This window comes from Arachis duranensis, chromosome 10, assembly GCF_000817695.3.
Source record: "Arachis duranensis cultivar V14167 chromosome 10, aradu.V14167.gnm2.J7QH, whole genome shotgun sequence".
Lineage (NCBI taxonomy): Eukaryota > Viridiplantae > Streptophyta > Magnoliopsida > Fabales > Fabaceae > Arachis > Arachis duranensis.
Genome location: NC_029781.3, coordinates 9,187,480 through 9,200,380, shown reverse-complemented (window position 1 = coordinate 9,200,380; position 12,901 = coordinate 9,187,480). Strand labels below are relative to the sequence as shown.

Genomic DNA, 12,901 nt, shown 5'->3' with positions numbered 1-12,901 from the left:
GTACATGACAGTCGGGGAAGGAAGTTTCTTGAAAGGTGAGTTTGCTCCTGTGGGACCCGTCCTAGTTGCAGACTATATAAAGGGAGGGCCCTACCCCTCCCTCGAGGTACGTCACCTAACCCTCCCTCATCTTTTCTGCCACCTTGTACGGATTCTGACTTGAGCGTCATAATCCCTTTTGCAGGTGGCTCCTCCTCTCATCACTCCATCAACCCGAGAGGTCGTGAAGCTCTATTCCTCTCCTTTCAACGTTAGCCTAAGAGGTCCAATCACACACGTGCAACCCGGATCCAGGTCCCCTATCACCCCCGCATACACTGCATCTTCGACCCGTTCAGGCACCGACCTATCAAACAAGTTCCTATTTACTGTTTATGACGTAAAAATTGATGTCGGGTTACTTTTTATAACAGGTGGGTCATAAATAGAAACTGAGATGAATTTTCTACTATAGATAGTCTAAGAAGAGAGAGAAGAGAAAGAGACTGTAAAAATTATTTTTTTATATGTTAAAACTAGTTTTAATTTATAAATTAATTTAAATAAATTTTTTTAATTAAAACTAGTTTTATTTTTATGAACTAATTTAAATTGATACATTATATTGTACTATCGTAAACTGGTTTAAAATTAATTTTTTATCTAACAAAATAGTTTGATTCAGTTTTTAGACTATTTAAAACAGTTTAGTGTAGTTTCAGTTTAGATTATGAGAAAACTGAACCTTAGTTATACCTGGGAAATGGGTGGACGACCGAATTCGAATCAACCTAGGCTGAGCCATAATTGAATTCGACACTAGCTGATCAATAAATAAGTTGACTTATTTCGCACATTTTTTATTATTTATCTTTTAATAAACCTAAATTATTAAGTTAAAAAATCTTTTTTAGTTAATGTTCGAGTCAAAAGATTTTATGATACATTTATATATTTTTTCATACTTAATTAACTAAAGTCTGCAAAATTTAGTTAAGAAATTAATATTATACAACAATAAGACTATATATTGAAAAAGAAGACAATAGACTAATGGCCGATTCACTTGAACCCGCTTAAAATGGTCCGTTTATAAACGAGTTGTATTTTTATTGATTAGACTCATCCATTTTTATGAGCAAATCGAGTCGACTCATTTTGATAGCTCTGCTTTTAACTAGGAAAAGAATATGCAGACCCAAAACAGAAAATTTGAGAAAAATAATATTATACCGAAAAATATACCCTTATTCATTTTCCAGTTTACAAGTAGGCTAATTAAATCAGAATAACCCATTTAATACATGAAAAATTGCCAAATACAGATAAAGAAGGTAGAATATTACAATTTCATTGGTTATAAGATTTAAAGGTATCATCATATATCACTAGCCACTAGCCAGTGAGTTTCACTATGATATAGACATAGTAAGCAGTGCAATACAACACTTGACTAAATTATACCTTAACATCATCTTTTTTGGTCAAAACCAAATTATCCTCCAATCAAGTTGGGTAAGATTACTTGGGGTGCAAAACTTTCTCCTTTTGAGTTTTTGCATAGTCCAAGATTTCTGGTTAAGGTCATAGTATAAACTTTCTCCTTAGAAAAGATGTTTATCTTGCTGATGGGAGACAACCTTGTGACAAGTCAGGGGTTTCAATTTCAAGAAAACTTGTAAGTAATGTTTTCCTTGAAGATTGTGGTTTTGAGCTACCTGAAGATAAAGATGATAATTTTAGGTGATTTTCTGATGAACCTTTCTCAATCCTGGAGGCATCTTGTATGGCTAAAATCACTTCTTGCATTCTTGGTCTGGAGAAACCATGTTGCTCCACACATTGCATGGCAATTTCAGCAACCCTCCAAACCGACTCGGTCTTGACATTCCCAACCAGGGATGGATCCATGATGCTTACCACGTCGCCTTTTTGGATTAAGGATCTTGCCTGCAAAACAATTATTTTCAAAGTGGTGAAAAAATTTTCTAGTTGGACTAGTTGCTATCTTTTTCTTTTGAGTGAACTTCCAATTTCGTCATTGGCCAAAAACATGGAAGATAAAGTCATCCCTGATGTTTTTTTTTTTTTAAAAAAAGACAGCCCGGTGCACAAACATCCCGTATTAACACAGGATCCAAGAAAGGGCCACACCCAAAGGGTGTAATGTATGCAGCATGATCTGATAAATATATCCGTGGCTGTTTTCATGGCTTGAAGTTGCTCCAAGGCTCCACATCTCGTCCCTCATGGTTTTAAAATTATAAAATTGTCCCCGGGCAATCGAAAAGGGTGATAATTTAGTCCTTCCTTACAAAATCCGTACATGTAAGTGATGAACTTGTCCAAGAAGGTAATAGTGAAGGACAAAGTCGTCACCTTCAAATCTTGGACTACTTTGTCTTCTGTATATTTTCTTATTCAGTTTTACTTCAGCTTTTGTTTGGAAACCATGGTGAGACTAAAGTACTAAAGAAAAATAATAAATCACACATACCCAATGAACTATATTCATTTCAGGACCATAATCTTCTGGTGATACCGGCTTTCTTCCAGATATCAATTCCAGCATAACAACTCCAAAACTATATACGTCACTCTTTTCGGTTAATTGTTGACTTGCATAGTACCTGTTCATTAAAAAAAAAAATCCGAACATATAGAAACTTAGTTTAACATTTTACCCTAACAAAGATATCACTGATCATGCATGAGACTCATAGCTTACTCAGGATCCAGGTAGCCTACAGTTCCTCTTGCAACACTTGATATATGAGTCAAATCTTCTTCAGCTAACCTTGATAGTCCAAAATCTGACACTTTCGCTCTCATATTGATGTCGAGGAGAATATTGCTCGTCTTTACATCTCGGTGAATAATACTAGGATTGCATCCTGTGTGCAAGTATTCAAGGCCTACAGAAATAGAAAATTTCACTTTTGAATATTAATTTTGATAGTAAATTACTAAGTTTATCTATGGACCAAGAAATTGATTAATCAACCTTTCGCTGCATCTTCTGCAATCCGAAGCCGTGCTAACCAGTCTAATTGTTTCTGACTCGAACCTTCTGTCAAAACATCGAAATATACATCATCTCACAACTTCCAATAAATAAAAATAAATGAATATGAGGGAGTGGAATTAGACCATGAAGGTGATCCCTTAATGTGCCATTGTGCATGTACTCGTAAACAAGAATATTCTGATATTCTTCTTCACAATATCCAATCAAAGGAACCAAGTTTCTGTGATGAATTCTTGAGAGGAGAGCTACCTGCATTTATGATATGCAATCAATGAGCTTAAAATTTAAGCTTTCTGTCATATTTTTCTAGTTTCTCTAACCGTAGTAAAATATTTGTATTGCAAAGTAGACTTTCTGCATTTTTAGAACTTAGCTGGAATTAAGAATTCATAGTTTCTATTTCTAATTCTAATATATTTGCATTTTCACAATTCCTATCTTTGCTTCTTAGATTAAGAGAAATACATGTGGGTTGAGTCAAAGCAAAAAACATTCAACAATGAACGAGAAAAATCCAACAATTTAGAGATCAATCATTCAATTTCAATCTATTAATTGGACAAATTGTTCATTGATTAAAAGTAAAATAATATCTGAATGACAAGATAAAGACATTCATAAAGAAAATTAGAAAAATGATAAAACAAAACAAAAGATAAAAAAGGGGTTCTAAACTAGGAACATGCTATGCTAATAAAAATTAGAGGAGCATACATTATCTTTTGATTGAAAGCAGGTAACAACTTGTAATAGTAGATTCTTCAGAACTCATTGTATATTGGAATTCAAATATGAAATATGGAAATGCTACCTCAGTCACAAATTGTTGGTTCCCATGGCTGGATGGATCAGTCATAGTCTTAACCGCAATCTCCTTTCCATCTTTCATTCTCCCATAGTAGACAGATCCAAAGCTTCCTTTCCCGATTTTCCTCGAAAAGTTATTAGTAGCTTCTTTCAACTCCGAAAGTGAAATATAGTAAGCAGTACCCTCATCCATTAAAGTCCCACCCTTACCGAATGAGTATCCGGTCAATGGCTTTGTACTACCTCTGGAAATCCCTGCACCACACAATAACACTTAGATGGAAGAGCTTGAGTATTTACCAAGTACTAGATTTTGACTCATACGACAAACCTTTTTCATCACATTTCTGTTTAGACGCCTTTCTCCGTGCATTATGCATTAGCAGAAGACTTGTTAAGAATAATAGTAATAATATTACTAGTATTCCAATTGAAGCTCCTAGTATCAACTGAAAATGCTTCTTGTTCCCTCTATGTAGTTCAGGATTATTATCATAGCTGGAAGTGAAAATAAACATGGTCATTACTTCAATCTGCATACCGAATATGAAAAGATACTCATCCTATTATGTTCATACTGAAGTTACTTTAAATTAGTCTCGGTGGCTGTTCGGCATCGGTAGTAAGTGGGATTAATGCTAGTAAAATCATCAAGTTGCTGAGCATACTCACTTGAAAATGATTTTTCCAGATAATAGTCCTGTTGGTATTTCTCCGCTAAATGAGTTATTCTGTATAAACCTGTCAAATATTCACAGACGATCCATAAAGATCTGACAGAGGTAACAATCTAAGAAGTATATACATCAAAATAGTGACCGTAAAGGGCTAAGTATGAAAATCTGTCAAGTTGTTCTAGAAGTAGAAATGATAAATTTTAAAGATTAACTGCTACTTACAGTGCTTGCAAATTTGGCAAACTACCCAAGTAAGACGGTAATGGACCAGTCAATTTGTTGTTCTCTAAATGCCTGCATGTCATTAGTTGAAAATAAAATGAGAAAACAAGAAAAAAGGCACGGAGAAAAACTCAAAGAAGGGCCATTTACAAAATATTGATTCTTGGTTCCATCACAGAACCCTCAAAAATATAAATAAATGAATGCTGTGTGTGAAACTGAACGTACACAATGTTTAGATTGATAAGATTGCTCATGTCAGGTAGTGTTCCTGTAAGCAAGTTACCATCTAACCACCTAAGGAAATGAGAACAATATTACAAAAGAAAAGTAAACTAAAGAAGAAAAATCAAAATTACTTTTCTATTACAAAATTTTTAGAATTAGTAAAAATATTGCACTTTTTGAACTTTCAGTAAAGCAGTATACATTTAGAATGTAATATATTTTTTGAACATTTCAAATATCTTATAAGTGATTCTAACATCAGGCTTAAACTTTCGGAATCCAGCATTGTTTGTGTTTAATTTCACCATTCTTGAAGTTTCAGGTTAAATAAAAGATATGGAGATATTACATCTTTGTGATTCTTGGAGGGGTAGTTGCACTACAATTAACCGACTCCCAGGGTGTTGGAACACAGGGATCCCCATTATTTGGGTCAGTATCGGAAGACAAGTAGCGAAACACATTTATTACATTTACTGCAAAATGAAAGTATGTTTATGTAAGTTAAATGATTATATCAGTATGTACTTAGTCATATACTGATTCATATAATATGGTATACTACCCATGCTCCAAAAGTTATTTTCGCAAAATATATACTGATATTAAAAGCTTACCATCTTCTTTGTCAGTTTTGGAAGCGATTTCAACATATTTGCTTATTTCCATTGCATTTAGAAGAGGTCCTTGAGTAGAATCCCTGGTCTTAGCAAAGGAGAAGGAAAGAACAAAATCCAGACTCACATTCATATAACTTGGTTCATATAGAGTGTAGCTACCATTTGCATTCTCAGCTATGTTAACCACTGCATTGCTATAGTCAGGTATATAAGGTTGCTCCAATTTGAATTTTCGGGTCTCGTTCTTACCGAGATCTTGGATCTCCGCAAAATATGCGTAAGCTCTAGCGTTGGCAGGGAAGTCTTCAAGGTTCAATCTGTAGCTGAGTACCCGTTTTGTGCCTACAACCGCGGTTTGCATCACTTTAACAGGAGGGTATTCCCTTGTCTGTATATTTATGTTCTTTGTTGTGTTAATTCTAATTGTGCCTGGGGCCACCCCAACAAGAAAATTTTGTCTTTTAATGAGATCCGAATCCCAGATTCTATCATATGGATCATCTGGATACCTGATATATTAAGCACTTGTTAAAATAATCATAAATAAATCAAGATAAAGGTACCAAAAGGAAAAAAATATCCTTTTATCCATTTTCCCCTATCAAGCTTGCCATGCCGCATGCTGCAAGAAGTTTAGCTAAGGTCTCTGAGGTCAAGTTTTAGAAAGTTTCTAATCCTTGTGGTTAAAGCTGAGTAAACTACATCTCTCGAAAGATTAGTTTTCTAACAAAATAGTAACCGAGAGATTGATAATTATCCCGTGGTACCTTTTCAGGTTACGAAGCTTCACTTTAGTTTGAGTAAACCGTCGTTTTGGCCCTTGAAACATTAGTTTACTGACAAAAATAGTTCTCATCTTAGGTGGATTTGTCGAGCAGAATAAACCTTTTACTACAAGATCACTATCAATCTTAGAGCAACCATTTTGTGAACAAACTAGTCTTTCAAGGATCAAAACAGTGGTTTACTTACCAAATGCTATACAACATATGCAAAATAGAGAATTTTGAAGCGGGGTATAGCTTGCGAACCTGACAGCATGCTCACTAGTAGCACCAAAGTTAATCCTTGCAGCCACTTTCAAGAAGAAATCATCCTCGAAGTCCGTGGCATACATTGACACATTCAAGGGCCTAAGCTCCAGTGTGGATATGAATGGAGAGCCAGTGGTGGCACAACACATGCAAACATCAACAGAGTCCGAGGGTGCTCTGAAAATCATCTCCTTCACATAGACCCTTGATGCATCATAGACTGACACAGTGGCCCATTTTGTTGCATCCAAGAAGAGCAGAAATTGAGGGTATGTGTCTCCATCTCCCAAGTTCCCATACTGAAAACTTGCTCTGACAAGGTACCTGTTCGGTTCAAGCGATTAGCATACACCAAAATTGAGAAGCATACAAATTACCCCCTCGGTTCACAAATATAAGTCACTTTTGGGAAAAGTACACAGATTAAGCCTACTGGAGTAGATAATCACTGAAAAGGGGGTGTAATGGAAAAAGTATATAGAAACATCCTTATACTATTCAAACGAATTATATTGGTGAACAAAGTTTCATAAAATATAACCTATATTATCGGACAGAAGGAGTAACAGATTAAGTAAGAAAATAGGATTTAATTTTCATGCATCCTCAGTGCAAAGATGTTTTACACATGTATCCAACTACGTATTGTCATATTAATAAAAATAACTACTAGTCGCACCACCGCATGAGTGGACATTCAGAAGAATGAATGCGACTAAATGACTGTAGATGATAATTTACACTATCAATACATCAAAATTAAACTCACGGAACTACCATGGGCCAAATGTCACATATTGACCGAAAACCTTAAATTGATGTCTCATTTAATCGAAACTTAACCGATGCGTGCAACAATACCTTCTCCTCTCCTCAGTTTTCAGTGTGTAACAGTACTTTCTGCTGTCTATTGGAAAGTCCCTCCTTGTCTTGTACTGAAGAGGAATCATATTGCTGCCACCATTTGGGTTTTGAACTTCCACAGCTTTGCCATGTTTCATGATCTCAGAATCCGGAATCCATGGCAACCCTGTTGTTGAATCATTGTAGTAGCTTGTTCCACCACAGTCAATGCTCACAAATTCTGCATCCCCAAAATCACAATGATCTCACATAATTAGAGCCCCCTCATGATTTTGCTTTTATTTTTATTTTTATTTTTATTTTTATTTTCTTCATTCCATCACAAAAATAATACGTTATTAAACAGAATAAGCATATGCTTTCAACTTAGGGTTTTGAAATATAAATGGGACTAAACTTCACACTTCAAAACTCACAAACAAGCTTTCAGGATTTCTCATCTCTACGTTGATAAACTTATATAAGTTCAGGTGTTTAGGCATGCATGGTGATTTCTAATTTGCTTGAACTAAGACAGAATTGAAACTGAAATTGAAAACTAAGTTCATTGGTTTTTGTATAGTATATCTATGACTACACGGTGAAAAAGAAAAGAAAAGAAAAGAAGATATATACATACCTTGAAGTTGGCAAAGAGAATACGGTGGTAGTAGAAGAAGTGTAAAAAGGAAGAAGAGAGAAAATGAAGCCATTGAAGTAGGAAGAGGAAGCTAAAAGATTTTGCATCAAGAATTTTGGGTCATTGATGAAATTAACTTCTGCTTTGATGTGTTCAGCATCTTCAAGTCTCAACCAGCTCTTCCTTTTTTTTCCCACTTAACTTTTAAGTTTTCACTCCCTTCTTTAATTTTATTTATTTATATTTATTTATTTTTTGATATGTTTGTTTTGATTATTCACTCACGTTTGTGTAGCTTTTTATTGACGTTGGAATCTTCTTTTTCTTTTGGGACAATGGACAAGATTTCAGACCCTCCTTTTTCTCTTTTCTTTTAGATGTGTTCATACATTTTATTATTATTATTATTATTAGGGATGGCAATAAGACAGGTGTTTGTTCTACGCGACCCGTCTCATCCTACAATAATTCGCATAGAATCGATCCTATTTCTACTTACGAGTAGTAAAAAGTTAAATCTTTCTGCAGGTACCCATCTCTATAATCATTAAAATCCAATAAATAAAATTAAATTTTAAAATTTATATAAACATTATCACATATCTAACATAAAATAAGATAAAAATTTAAATATAATATAATATTATTAATTATTTTACTAATTATTTTACATATATTATATATTCTGCATCGCACTGGAGCGAGTAATTACCTGCTCCGAATAAATAGAGACGGAGTGAATATTATTATTAAGTATGTTTGTATATTATTCAAATATTTGTTATGATATTCGACAATTTTGTTCTACAATTTTTTTTTTTTATATAAAGGGCGCCTAGCAATGTTCATAAAAATATTTAAATAATATTATTGTGTCGAAAAAATATAGAAAACTAATTTTTAGTTAGCAACACTAATTAATTTTAGTATTTAGGTTTATAATTTAAGATTTAGATTTAAAAGTTCATTATTTAAAATTTAAATTTTAAGATAAATTAAATAATTAAAAAAATTAGATGATGTATATATCAATTGAAAAAAGTTGATTATCTAATATTATTCTATTGTATTATAAAAAAATAAGAGATATCTAAGATTGTGAGTAAATAAAAATACATATATCATTTTGAACTTTGTTAACTATTATTTTGTTATTAAAAACAATTCTATTGAAGTATTATAGATTTCATAATATCTTCAAAAACACACTAAATATTTTTAATAGTAAGTTTCTTTCTAATATCTTCAATACATGTATTGACAATTTTAAATTGTTTATTATATGTTAAATAAAAAAAATATTTTGGGAATCTTAATTGATACCATTGGTGTTAAAACCCTTGCAACTTTCTTTCTCTTTTACCCACTCTTGTTTAAAAAAAAAAGAAAAAGGAGTGACACACAAGTCACAATTAAGCTCAATGTATGAAAGTGATTGGCATTAAACACTTGAGCCCCACTCACTTGTGTTTTTACTTTTTACTATAAGAAGCTCCCAAAAACGAAGACTTACAGGGTATAATAAAACTTGATATTGCCTTATAGGACAACATAAACAGACATAACAGGCTGTACTAATTATATTTATCATTCTCTGTCACGTTATGCTTCTTTTTTCTTTTGTATTAAGTATTTAACAATAGTACTCTTATTATTTTTAATTTATTGTCATAAATAAATTGATGGGTCATATGCACTGAATAACTATGCTATGACTTGATTATAAATTAGGAACACGCTTAAATGTGCTAAAAGGGCATGCATGACCAAACCCAATAATAATAATAATAATAACGTTTCTGTTTTTGACAATGTTCATATACACATGATTTTTTATATTATATATTTATATGAATTTATAAAAAAGGTGATATTATTAAAATCAGAATGATAATATTTATTTTTTAATAATAATAATAATAATAATAATAATAATAATAATAATTAAAGGTCTGCTACACATACAAGTCTTTTTGGCTTATAAGTCTTACAAGTCAAATAAAACACACGCATTACACTTAATTAACGCATTACACACTTCCACATTCAAAAGTAAATAAAACGCACGTTATTCAACAACTTCCTGTTTCCAACGCACGCTACTCACCATGCATTATGAACGACTCTTCTTCTTCTTCCTCCATGAAAATAATTTTCTTGCCAAATTTGAAGATAATGGAACTTCAGAAATACACCCTAACGATTACAGAAATACACCCCAAGGATTATAGAAATACACCCAAAGGATTACAGAAATACACCAAAAGGATTTAAGAAATATACCCAAAATTCGTTGAAGTACACCTTATGCATATTTTAGAACTCTTTCTCTTTCCCCTCCTCATCTTCTGCTACTTCTTCTTCTTCAAAAATGATTTCAGAGCTTGATGTAAAAAAAATGGAAATCGAGAATAACGAAGAAAGAAAATAGAGAGAAAAGCACGTAAATGAAGAAGAATAACAGAAAGAGGAAGAAGAACGTGCAGCAAGAAGAAGAAAAATGAGAAAGAGAAGGTAAGAAACGAAAGAAAAGAAGAAGAGGAGGAAGAGGAAGAAGAACGTGCAAGAAGAAGAAGAACAAGAAAGAGAAAGCAAGAAACGAAAGAAAAGAAGAAGAAGAAGAAAAAGAAGAGGAAGAAGAACGTGCAGCAAGAAGAAGAAGAAGGAGAAAGAGAAGGCAAGAAACGAAAGAAAAGAAGAAGAAGAAGATGAAGAGGAAGAAGAAGAAGAACGTAGACTTTGCATCGCGTTTTTTGGGTTTATTCGTTAATTAACTTGTAAAGCATACAAGTCCTAATGACTTGTATGTACAACTTTTCTCTAATAATAATATGTAATGTACTTTAATGTACTTGTTCCCACATTCCTATGTGTGGTGTGAGTGATTTTTATTTTTAACAATTTAGTTAATTTAATTACTTAAAGATTTAGACATCTAAATTTTTTGTTTTTATTTTTTTAATAATAATAATAGTAATAGTAATGTACTTTAATTATTGCTTTTTCAGAGCGCATAATCTTATCAAGGGTGCAACATTGCTTTGGACCATGTTGTCTTTATGCTTTTTAATTTTTGTTGAAGTTTGAAAAAGCATGCAATGCAGATATTGTAGAGAGGCTGTGGAAGAATGTGGTCCCACCATCTAATCTCAATGCAATCAATTCAGTGGTCCAATTTTACACAGATTTTCTGCACTGTCTTATTCTTTCTTTATTTGCAACTTGAGTTTCTTATCATTTTTCCAGCTGCAGATTTTTTTTATTTCTTTCCTAATTTGAATCTGTATTTAATAGTCAGCTGGATTTTTTTTATATTTTAAGTCAATTGGAATACAATTTTCTTTTTTATTTTTCAGGTTTGAAGTGTACCAAATTAAAGTAACCTATAGTGATAATCTATTAATCTAATAGTATAAGTTTAATAAAAATATTGATATAAATTATGTTAATATTTACATTATTATTTAATTATTTTGATGCACGATGCACAGCTCCTTTACCTACATGGCAACAAATTCAAGTAAGGAGAATATACCATCGTCATTGAGTTATGACTACTAAGTTATTTGCATGACCAATATGATTCAACTATAGTTGACTATGATGTATGGACACTTAAATATCATACCATACAAAACATGGAGATAGTAAATTTAAAATTTTTATAAAACATGAGAATACGGTATATATATAAAATATAAAATATTTTTTAGATAAATTATAATAATATTTTGCGTTAATTTTATTGATATTAAAATATAAATTAATTTTTTAATTATTTTAAAAAAATTTTAATTATATAAAAATTTAAAATATTTTTTGTTTTAAAAATTAATAATATATACTATTTCTAAATTTATTTCAAAAATACATATTAAAAATAAAAACAGACACATTAATATACGATAGTATTTAGATGTGTTTAACTGTTTAAGTATGTTCGAAAAAGAATTTTTTATTTTTTATTAAGATATGATTATAATAATAGTAATAGTGTACTGGACGTCTCCGGTACGGGTTGTGAAATGGATTAAGGTCTGCGGGTCGAAACGGTGGCATGATTGTCTGATCGGAGCAATGGGGGTTGATACCTGCAAAGACACTTCGACACTCAAGTCAAAATGGATCTAAAATGTATAAGGTGTGAGAAATGAGTGAGTACCGGATGGGGTATGGAGTTTCCCTTTATATAGGTGATGGTAGTTATCTTATTTTTATTTGGTTAAGATAAGGGAGGTATTTGAATTTGAATGTTGGTTAGAGAGCCTAGTAGGCCGGTTTCGGGCCTTATAGAAGGAGGAAGCGGGTCGAACCCGGGTAGCCGGGTTCGAAGGCTGTTTTAGGTGTGGAATCCGTGGGCCAGATCCGTAACAGTTGCCCCCCGCAGTGGAAGAGCGAGTAAGGTCGGTCTTCGTCGCTGGAGGTCATTTGTCTGCCGCTTAGTGGCCTCATCGGGGTTTTCGGGTTGGTAGGAGGATGCCTGGTCCGGGGTGGTTGGTTTGGGAACCAAGTTCGTGAGCAAGAAATCTTGGTACCATGTCGGAGAGGCTTCTCGGTTTGGGCTCGTGTGGGTTCCCTGGTTACACCGGATCGGGCTTTTTTTGGGCGTCTTATCATGTGCCCGTTGTTCTTCTCGAAGGGTGTTTTGCATGTTTCAATGCGTCATAGTGGCATTAAATGCGAGGGGACGTTTCGGTCTTTTCGCATTTATCTTTTTCGAAAACGCTTCAGTAACTGCTTCATTTCTTTTTATTTCCCTCTCTTTGAGTTCACTTCTTTTCATTCTCCTTTGCTATCAACGAACTGTTTTTCCTTTTGCTCTT

At 33.0% G+C, this 12,901-nt stretch overlaps 1 protein-coding gene across 1 annotated transcript; it reads right to left on the bottom strand.

The window, feature by feature from the left end:
- Positions 1–1,190: 1,190 nt before the first annotated feature.
- Positions 1,191–8,316, bottom strand: LOC107468965 (probable LRR receptor-like serine/threonine-protein kinase At1g67720). Its single transcript, XM_052255545.1, has 15 exons — positions 8,079–8,316; positions 7,457–7,679; positions 6,593–6,919; positions 5,559–6,070; positions 5,291–5,417; positions 4,942–5,010; positions 4,714–4,785; positions 4,487–4,555; positions 4,146–4,312; positions 3,819–4,069; positions 3,130–3,256; positions 2,984–3,046; positions 2,708–2,894; positions 2,477–2,609; positions 1,191–1,929 (listed from the first exon to the last, which is right to left on the bottom strand). The coding sequence occupies exons 1-15, from the start codon at positions 8,149–8,151 to the stop codon at positions 1,597–1,599; spliced, it is 2,733 nt and encodes a 910-aa protein (XP_052111505.1). The 5' UTR covers positions 8,152–8,316; the 3' UTR covers positions 1,191–1,596.
- Positions 8,317–12,901: the final 4,585 nt, after the last annotated feature.

Bases quoted from the DNA above. Each gene is read 5' to 3' on its own strand.
- LOC107468965 (XM_052255545.1), bottom strand. From the start codon at position 8,151: ATGGCTTCATTTTCTCTCTTCTTCCTTTTTACACTTCTTCTACTACCA. The intron at 5,418-5,558 runs GTAAGCTTTTAA...TTCATTTTGCAG, and splicing joins CAAAACTGACAAAGAAGATG to TAAATGTAATAAATGTGTTT. The intron at 3,257-3,818 runs GTAGCATTTCCA...TCATAAATGCAG, and splicing joins ACCAACAATTTGTGACTGAG to GTAGCTCTCCTCTCAAGAAT.